General features: G+C 36.8%; 2 protein-coding genes across 2 annotated transcripts in view; both read left to right on the top strand.

The window, feature by feature from the left end:
- LOC111798249 (mitotic checkpoint protein BUB3.3) overlaps positions 1–3,160 on the top strand; it is a 9,417-nt gene extending 6,257 nt beyond the window's left edge. The window contains exon 10 of the mRNA XM_023681279.1: positions 2,956–3,160. The gene's annotated coding sequence lies outside the window, so the exon portion shown is untranslated. The remainder of the gene's footprint in view (positions 1–2,955) is intronic.
- A 1,349-nt stretch (positions 3,161–4,509) lies between these two features.
- LOC111797976 (transmembrane emp24 domain-containing protein p24delta9-like) lies at positions 4,510–9,106 on the top strand. The gene is made up of 4 exons (XM_023680899.1): positions 4,510–4,847; positions 4,952–5,161; positions 8,425–8,501; positions 8,686–9,106. The coding sequence occupies exons 1-4, from the start codon at positions 4,638–4,640 to the stop codon at positions 8,828–8,830; spliced, it is 642 nt and encodes a 213-aa protein (XP_023536667.1). The 5' UTR covers positions 4,510–4,637; the 3' UTR covers positions 8,831–9,106.
- Positions 9,107–9,866: the final 760 nt, after the last annotated feature.

Genomic DNA, 9,866 nt, shown 5'->3' with positions numbered 1-9,866 from the left:
AAAAAAAAAAAAAAAAAAAAAAGAAAAGAAAGAAAGAAAGAAAGAAAGAAAAGAAATTGGAAAAGTTCCAGAAATCAAGGAAAGAAATAAGGGAGTTATGAGGGTATTAGTCATAGGTTGAAATAGATGAATAGATGAATGTAATACCGAAGCCTTGGCCATAATTAATTTCTCCATTTTTCCTTTGAAGTTCAAAAAGGCCGAATTTCAAGATGATGTAGAAAAATCTGATGAACTTAAAAAAAAAAAAAAAGAGTTGATCAAAGTCAACCAAGGGACAAAATGATCATTTTGTTCTCCTCCCGGGGTCTGAGGTAACCCCACAATAATATGATATTATCAACATGAGCTTTTGATATATTAATCTAGTAGTGATTCCACACAAGTTCGTAATCAAATCCATGTTAGACGAACATGACTCTCTATAATAATATGATATTGTCCACTTTGAGTATAAGCTCTCGTGGCTTTGCTTTGGACTTATCCAAAAGGTCTCATACTATAGAGAGAGTATTCCATGATTATAAACCCATGATCATTCCCTAAATTAGCCAATGTGGAATTTTCATCATCCAACACCTCCCCTCGAATAAAGTATGTCTCCCCTTAATTGAGGCTCGACTCCTTTTTCTTTTGGAGTCTTAGTCATTTTTTACTATGTCTTCGAGGAGGCTCAACTCCTTTTCTTCTGGAGTCTTAGTCTTGGTCTTTTGGAGGCTTGACTATGAATATGCCTTCAAGTAGTCAGTTTCACCAATAAGATATGAAGACTTACTTCCCATTTGGAATTGCACAAAAAAGACTATTTATCTCAAAGAGGTCTACGAAACTCAGAGGAGATTCGGGTTGGAATTGGAGTTTCAACGGATCGTCCAAGAACGGTAATTATGTAGTTTTTTGCCTACTTTGAACGTGAACATTTATTTGTGTGTTTGGAAATAAGTTACAAGAAAAACACCTTCGTATAGATGGATTAAAATCTATATAACTTGGTGAATGAATCAAGTTGATTCGATTTTTTTTTTATGAAAAATAATGAAAATGTAAAGACAGATCGAAAACTGGAAATTCGTAGGTGAAGAAGTTCTACTGATCGGAAGGAGGTAAAGTCAAGTTCTTTGAAGAAGAACTAACCTTTCTTTAGAGTAGAGGAAAGACTAAGAAGTAAAAACCGATTATGAACTTTTACAGTTATATGGGGATAGAATAAATTAGCTTGAAGCTGCTTTCCTTAGGGAAAAACCTCTGACGAACTTTTACAGTTATATGGGATAAACTGGAGGAAGCTACGTGTCGCATAGAGGGGAGATGTATTCGTCTGGAAATGGTTGAGACACATGTCAAGCGACACAATGACTAATGATTGACACGTGTCAAGCATGGAGTGCAGAAGCGTGTACGGTATCTAGCAGTGACACGTGTCGCAGATTAACCCGACCCTATCAATAACCAACCCAAGATTCGTGCATGAATCGACAACCCAACATCTGAATTGAAAACGCAAATTGACTTGAACTGCACAAACTGACACACGTGTGAGTTCCTTGTTTACTCAGTCAACTGTTTTTCGTCTTGATATCGATACTGACCTTAATTTCACTTGAACCAAGACCTATCAATAAATTTTCAAGAAATTTGAAGCCTCTAACAAGTGAAAAAACAAGCTCGAAAAGACACGCTTCATCCTGATAATTAACCACATGGACTTTAGGCAAGTAATACTTGTAGGGATTGCTAGGACGATCTAGCATGCGAGCATTCCTTATCTTAGGAAGTTAGAAAAATGCATGTTTAAGACTTCTGAAGGGCAATTTCAGATGAGAACGCATTGTATGTATGTCATGAAAAATTATCGTTATGCCCCTAGAAGGAGAATTTCGGTATGCATGTTGTTTTTATATTTACATTGAGCTAGAAATAAAATATGCATGATTAGAAAACGAGTTGGGCAATATGGACGAGTAAGCTATGCAAGATGCTAGTACCAAAAGACTTACGATGAGATTTCTGATAAATGTTGTTCTATATACTTTCTGCTATGTCAGAAGGGAGGATGGACTAATGTGATCGATGCTTCGAGCGATTGATGGATGTTATCTCCCTTGAGCTCGTTTGATTGCATGAATGTTTTAGTTTATGTGTTAAATGCTACAGGTGACTTATAGAAATATTTCCCTAATAAGCATGCCGGAATGAATGGATCATGTTTCTCGTGTTTTAGATGATCGATGAAATTTCTCCCTAACCAAGCATGCATGAGCGAACCAAGTTAAGAATAGGGCGATAGAGCTAGAGTTATTTTCACATTAACCGATGTCAGTACGTTTTCAGTAGACCGAGCACCCTAGGATCATGAGCGTTGAACAGACGTCTAGACCTAACTGTACCTAGAGGACTAGTTTAGCTCCAAAGGGCTAACCTCGTATAACCTGAAAATGTCAGATGAGATCTAAGCCGCCTAAAAGTCCTAAGAACCCAGTAAATCTCCACACCATCCAAGAAAAATTGTCAGAACTTATGAGACCGTTAGCAGTGTGAACCAATGAATTTGAGTAGCCAGTAATTTATGTAACTGCTAGTCTATAGAATGAAACCCACCTTTAGCGGGGATGACAGACTACATAAGTAGACAACACAAGGAAGTACTACTGTGTAGAATAAAACCCACCTTGTGAGGGGACGAGAGACTACATAAGCAGATAACACAAGGAACTACATAAGCAGATAACGCAAGGAACTAATACTGTGTAGAATATAACTACCTTGAGAGGACGAGAGACTACATAAGTAGATAACACGAGGAATCAGGAGAATTCTTGAACTGGGTCCAAACTTCTTGGAACCCAATGAAAAATTTGTGGTTACTTACTAGGTTAAGGATGCAACGAGAGCTTACAAGTTGGTTGCTTACTGAATGTTTTTATACTCGTCTCTTTCCCCATTTTTTTTTTTTAGGTGATCACAAGTTATCGATTGAGGTGGAGGATTGCTTGGGAGCTGTACTATCACATAGAGGTGTCGGCTCGGGGCGTCAATTTAATTTGTATTTTATGGGTTGTCATTTGTAACATTTTGTATCCCGCTCACATTCACTATTTGTAAATAACTTAAACAATACCTATTTTGAATTATTTTTGTATTGAATTTTAGATTTTGACTACTTATTAATTCGTTCGAAGTTTTATTGTGTTTTTGCTTTCATTTATTTACTGTTGTATTGTTTTTAGTTATGGTACGATATTTGAAATCTTGAAAAATCAAATTGTGACAACGAGAGAAGAAATCGAAGAGGGAGATAATCTATAGGATGTAGATACGTTGTTTTTATTTACATGTAAATGATAAAAAAAAATTATAAATATCACGAGTATTGTAATGAGAAGGATCATTGCCACAATGATCTTCTGATCTCGGTATTTAGGAATGGATCATCAACATATGAGTTAAGTGATCAATGTTTTTATGTGCCCCAGACAATCTTAAACTATGACAGGTTATTTGTGTGTGTTTGTATGTATATCTAACTCCGTTAAGAAAATATATTGTCCACTTTGGCTCGTTATATATTTTATCAACCTCACGGTTTTAAAACCTATCTAGTAAGAGGAGGTTTTCACATCCTTATAAGAAATACTTCGATTATCTTTGATTTTCAATTTGAGAGGAGACAAGACAAGACGTAGTATTGACGCGATTACTCCAATATTTGTGTGTGTTTTATTGCTTTAGCATTAATGTTTTTTTTTGTTTTTTTTTTTGTTTGTTTTTGTTTGTTTTTGTTTTTTTTTTGTTTTTTTTTTGTTTTTTTTTTGTTTTTTTTGTTTTTTTTTGTATTATGTAACTCTTTCTTTATTTATGGTAACCAACAACAAAACAATTATACTTTTCTAATAAAATTTTATATTTTTATTAAAAATTTGACGGTGATTGAACCGCTTGTTACTAGACCAAGCAAAAATTTCCTGGAAGAGAGTTTAAAGAGGGCCGAAGTTTAAGGAAAAAAGACCATAAAAAATCAATCCTGAACTCGAGAACAAAGGGGATAGATTGAATACTGAAACCGTTTTAAAGAAATAGCTTGATTGAAAATCTGACCTTTAGCAACGACAGGAGTCTTTCTTAGTGCAATACCTGAAACAACCCAAGCGTGCGAGCGCCTAGCTACTAAAGTTGCGAGATTGAAAGGTCCGAAGGACTAAACTTGTAAAATATTTATCGGGGGCAGAAGTGCTCGATAGCTGAAGTTTTCTTGTTGTTGTTGTATCGAAACATAGAAATGTTGACTAATACGTTTAATCAAAGAGCTACGGAATGAACCTATGAATTAATATTTCGTATTAATTTAATAGTTGAATGGTTTGATAAAACACGTGTCAGCCAAGGAAGGAAGGAAGAGTACGTGTCTTGGCCAATGAGAATCGAGCAACTGACATCATTTTAATTTCATATTATTTATTTATTTATTGTTAAATGTAATTTAATTTGTAATGTGATAATTATATTTATTTGATTTTGCGATTTACATTTTCGTTGGCCGCCATTGATATCGTCTCTTGTTTCTTCTGCTAAGCACATAATCCCGAATCTCTCTCTCTCTCCGCTTACTTCCCATTGAAAACTTTCTTCCCTTCTAAAAAATGGTGCGATTTTTCGCCGCTTTTCACCTTATTTTCCTCATCGGATTCATGTCGTCTGGATCTGAATCTCTTCGATTCGACTTGCAGTCCGGCCACACCAAGTGTATCTCTGAGGACATTAAGCACAACGCCATGTCCGTCGGTAAGTATCACGTTGTTAATCCCAATGAAGGCCAGCCTTTGACTGATGATCGCAAGCTCATTGTTCGGGTATTTTCCTTTTTTTTTTGGGGAGGATCTCTTGATTTTTTTTTGTTTTTTCGGGGGGTTTTGGTCGATTTGTGATGCTTGATTTAGGGTTTTGGAATCTGTAGGTGACTTCGGCTACTGGAAATACCTACCATTACTCCGATAAGGTGGAATCGGGGCAATTTGCTTTCGTTGCTGCGGAGGCGGGTGATTTCATGACCTGCTTTTGGGCTCCCGATCACCAGCCTCAGGTCACATTGTCCGTGGATTTCGATTGGAGGACGGGTGTGGCTGCCAAGGATTGGTCCAATGTCGCTAAGAAAGGCTCTGTCGATGTAAGTTTTCGCATCTCTATGACAAATATTGATTGAACTTCGTTCTGTTCGATTGCTTGATTGTTTACGAGGATTTTGATTGGCGCGTTTACCCGAATTTTGAATTCTTTGTTAAGGTCTTTTCTCCGGATCCGAGGAATTTACCATTCTTTGCTTGTATTAGTTGTATCTCCTACCTTTAGGCACTCCTTTTAATTGAACGACCTAAAGTTCCTTTCAAGTTGCGAACTCCAGCCATCGTTGACTGCGTTCAGCCTCAGAGTTTTTGTTATCTTTCTAATTATATTTCCAGAAAGTGATCGAATTATGTTTCTTTTGTGGAATTTGCATATATTCAAGAACAGTTGAAGCGCTGTAGTAGGGAATTCCAGCTATTCAAACTGTAGGAGCAATTGCACAATATAGACAATCACAGATCATCATTTAATGTGTGCTAGGATTCTCTAATTGTAGGAGCAAAAATAAAGCCAAAAGAGTCTCCCTTGTTCCGGTTCAGGTAATAAACTATAAGGAGTGAGCGCAGCAACGAGAACGATAGGGAGAGGGAGTAAGGAGTCAGGAGCGGGCTTCGCCCGTAGTCTAATATGCCAACAATCGTAGGCTAATGGTACAATAACCTCTTCAATTTGTTGCTATCTGTTACAATACCAAATCATTGGTTTCACTGAATTCCCTTCTTTAACTCGGTAAATAGAAAGGCGTTTGATCTGTCTCCTTCTTATTTTGATGTATATATTGCGAACCAACTTCTATTCCCTGACCTTAAACACGAGGTAAACAGGAGGGAGGATGATTTACTCATTCCATACTAGAAAGAATCGCAGGAAATCCTTTGATCAAACTCTCCTATTTCTCAATGATATCCCACGATCAAGACAATTGGCTAAATCCCGTGAAACCATTTCAGAGAAGTTCATTGATATCTTCTTTTTATAAAGCAGTGTAGATCTGCTGTTTTTCATAAATTACAGTTAGAACCAAGCTTAGGACCTAGTAAGAAAATTACTTTCTTAGTTCTCCTCCAAGAAAAATTGAAAATTTCTTTTCCCAAAAAAAAATTCTTTTTTCTCTATTAACATCTCTAATGAGGTGTGTCCCATTTAGAAGCAGGCCTGGATTTTAATTTCTCTCTGTTTTAAGATCGTCCTTTCTACCATCTTGTAAATCTAGTTGTCTCGTTCATAGCTTCTTTCATTTTGGTGTCTTTGGAACCCGAGACGGTAAAAGAGGTAGGGAATAGTTCATTGGAGATTAGAAACCTGTCCATCTAAGCACCGGTCTCTCCAACATAATGTTTGAGGCTTTATTTTCCACCCTTGGGATTGTTGACGCCTCGAAAAGAGGTTTGGGCTTAGCAACATTTGACCAGGATTGTGGTCATATCTAAATTTCCTCTCTTTGGTCCAAGAAAATCCACAATTCTCCTTCCCATGGATGCTTGTGATCATCTTACTATGAAGATTCTTTCTTTGATTTCCTTCGGTATCTCCGAGGTCATTTTGCTAACAAGATTTAGTTCGGGATGTCTTATCCTCCGCTTTCCAAGATAATAGGAAAGATCTTTAAATTATTAATATGATGGCTAAATTTTTTCTTTCCCTTTTTCCACTCAAGGTGTGCACTTTTTTCGCTAAATATAAAGCCACTTTTCTTCATAGTTTGAAAGAAGGCATATTTTGAAAGAAAAAGTTGTAGTAGAGAGCATGAAACATCCTCCCAAACAAAGTTTTCACTCGCCAAGTTTTCTCAGTATTCTTCCTTCTAATGCTGCCAGCAATCTCAGTTTCAGATTCTCTCTTAGGAATGAATGCTTCTCTGAACCAATTTTAACAGTTCACTTGAAAAGGACGTTCAGCACCATTATTGTTGCTATTAGAGTTCTACATTATTTAGAAGATTTATGGGTTGTTCCTATATTCACATGACATAAGTGGAGTTGGGTTCAAAATTCTTGAGTGAATAGTACCATACCAATCTAGAGACATGAGTTGTAACGGCCCAAGCTCACCGCTAGCAGATATTGTCCTCTTTGGGCTTTCCCTTTCGAGCTTTCCCTCAAGGTTTTAAAACGCGTCTGCTAGGGAGAGGTTTCCACACCCTTATAAAGAATGCTTCGTTCTCCTCTCCAACCGATGTGGGAACTCTCATTCCACCCCCTTCGGGGCTCAGTCTCCTCGCTGACACATTGCCCGATGTCTAACTCTGATACCATTTGTAACGGCCTAAGCCCACCGCTAGCAGATATTGTCCTCTTTGGGCTTTCCCTCAAGGTTTTTAAAATACAGTCTGCTAGGGAGAGGTTTCCACACCTTTATAAAGAATGCTTCGNACTCACAATCCACCCCCTTCGGGGCTCAGTCTCCTCGCTGGCACATTGTCCGATATCTAGCTCTGATACCATTTGTAACGGCCTAAGCCCACCGCTAGCAGATATTGTCCTCTTTGGGCTTTCCCTCAAGGTTTTTAAAATACAGTCTGCTAGGGAGAGGTTTCCACACCTTTATAAAGAATGCTTCGTTCTCCTCCTCAACCGATGCGGGATCTCACATGGGTCCTAAAAAGTGTCATCAAGCTTGTGGTCAAGACTTGACTATTTGAATGAATGTCTCCCACTATTGGTGCGAGTTCTTTTGTGGCATGACATCTGATTTGGTGTAGGAAATTTCTTTCCCCTCCTGTTCTAATTTGCTTATCAGTTAACTTTTTAAATTGGTCCATTCATACACCAACTCTAGTAATGTCTTATGTTGGTGAAGTACTCTGCTATTAGCGTCCTTAGACCAAATAACACTTGGAAACAGAAAACAATCGATAGAAGTTCGAATTATGTTGGCTGAAGATTTGGTGAGGGTATTTCGATTCAACTAGGTAATAACAAATTCAGAAATCTTAATGCAGTACCCCACGTAGAAAATTACCATTTGAATTGGGTCGGGTGATTTTTTGGAGTTGTTGAATTGAATACCCTCGCCAAAAATAAAGTGGGGAGGAACTGAATTATGATGGCCACCTAATTTCTTGACTTTTTCCATAATTTTGCTTCAACGACATCGAAATTGTGTCGAATCTCCGCAATTATCAAGTTTTGAACTCACTGGAACACACACAAGCTTACTATTTATCAAGTTTTGAACTCACTGGAACACAAACTCACTTGGGACTCGATGAATGCTGCTTGTTTTTTTTCAATTCTAATAAATGGCTGTGAGTTGTTTTCCCAATCTCATGTGGCTATGTCATTAACGATTCTCTTACAATGCCAGGCCATGGAATTAGAGCTTCAGAAGTTGTTTGACACAGCCCATTCTATTCAAGAAGAGATGAATTATCTCCGTGAAAGGTAAAACAGAATCATGCATTCTACTTCTTTGCCCCCATCCCATTCCCCCATTTAGGAATTGAGATTACTCGTTCTCACTTGTTCTCGACCGTGTTCAATACAAGTTTTTTCGCTGACCCCAGCCCCCGTTACTCATGGACGTCCTCGTTATTGGTCTGAAACCATGAACAATCTGTGATTGCAGGGAGGACGAGATGCAAGATCTGAACAGAAGTACAAACACAAAGATGGCATGGTTGAGTTTGCTTTCGCTCTTTGTTTGCTTATCAGTTGCAGGATTGCAACTATGGCACCTGAAGACCTTTTTCGAGAAAAAGAAGCTCATTTAAATTATTCAAACTCGTAAGTCTCTTCGCAATCATAACAGAATCCGCCTTCTTCAGTGTAGATTAATTAGTTATTGGTTTGCATTGTGAGATAAGATCAGCTTTCTATTTTTCGGTGTAAGAACACAATAGTCTCTCCTTAGATCAGCTTACAATCGAGTCTTTCACTGCCAGTAATTTTACAACTTTCAGTTTCTTTTCGTCTTGTATGAATTTTTGCTTATATTTTTTTAAAGTGTACTTCAAAAAAGTCATAATTACCTTGAACTTTTTATCAAATTGCATTATAATGGCTACAATTTTAACCTTATGTTGCAATTTTTAGTTTAAAATAAATGATAGGAGATATATATAATACAAAATTGCTTAGAGCATAAAGAAAAACATCATTATCGTATAAATTTATAAGTTAATTAAGTTTTTTCATGCATTAATTTAATTTAATTTTTTGAACAATATGAATTGAAATTGTGGAAGTTTTTGTATTACTTTTTATTAATTTAGTGTGTGAATGAGTAAAAACTTAATATGCAATAGAGATGGTAACATTCAACTGATCAGAGGATGAAAAAGAGTCTATTAACTTGCATCAAACTAGACATTAACTTGCATCAAACTAGACATTAACTTGCATCAAACTAGACAAGACAAAAATTCATTGAGAATATTAATATTTCACAAGATGATTACATGTGACTTGATTTTCTCGATCATTAAAACATAGTTGGAGGTTTGTACAAGGTCAATTCAATTATTTCGTACTTGAAGTTGACTAATCCTAGAATAATTCGGGGTATTGATGCTCACATTTCCTCTTCTAAAGTCATTTCTTAGGTTTGATGGTTCTTCCACAAAATCTGATTGAGTGATCTCGTTGTTGCTAGTGTTTTCACTTTTGAAAAGTTTGGTGTGTACTTGCGCACCAATTTGGGTGGGTTGGCAATGTTCGTGTAATATCTATTTTTTTAAAAGGATAAACGAATAAATAAATAATAATAAAAAATAAAAAGGGCAAGTGAAACATTCGCGGACCATACTT

This window comes from Cucurbita pepo, chromosome LG07, assembly GCF_002806865.2.
Source record: "Cucurbita pepo subsp. pepo cultivar mu-cu-16 chromosome LG07, ASM280686v2, whole genome shotgun sequence".
Taxonomy (NCBI): domain Eukaryota; kingdom Viridiplantae; phylum Streptophyta; class Magnoliopsida; order Cucurbitales; family Cucurbitaceae; genus Cucurbita; species Cucurbita pepo.
The sequence above is the reverse complement of the archived record's forward strand: the minus strand, read 5'-3'. Positions and strand labels throughout refer to the sequence as shown.

Bases quoted from the DNA above. Each gene is read 5' to 3' on its own strand.
- LOC111797976 (XM_023680899.1), top strand. From the start codon at position 4,638: ATGGTGCGATTTTTCGCCGCTTTTCACCTTATTTTCCTCATCGGATTC. The intron at 4,848-4,951 runs GTATTTTCCTTT...TGGAATCTGTAG, and splicing joins ATCGCAAGCTCATTGTTCGG to GTGACTTCGGCTACTGGAAA. The intron at 8,502-8,685 runs GTAAAACAGAAT...CTGTGATTGCAG, and splicing joins ATGAATTATCTCCGTGAAAG to GGAGGACGAGATGCAAGATC.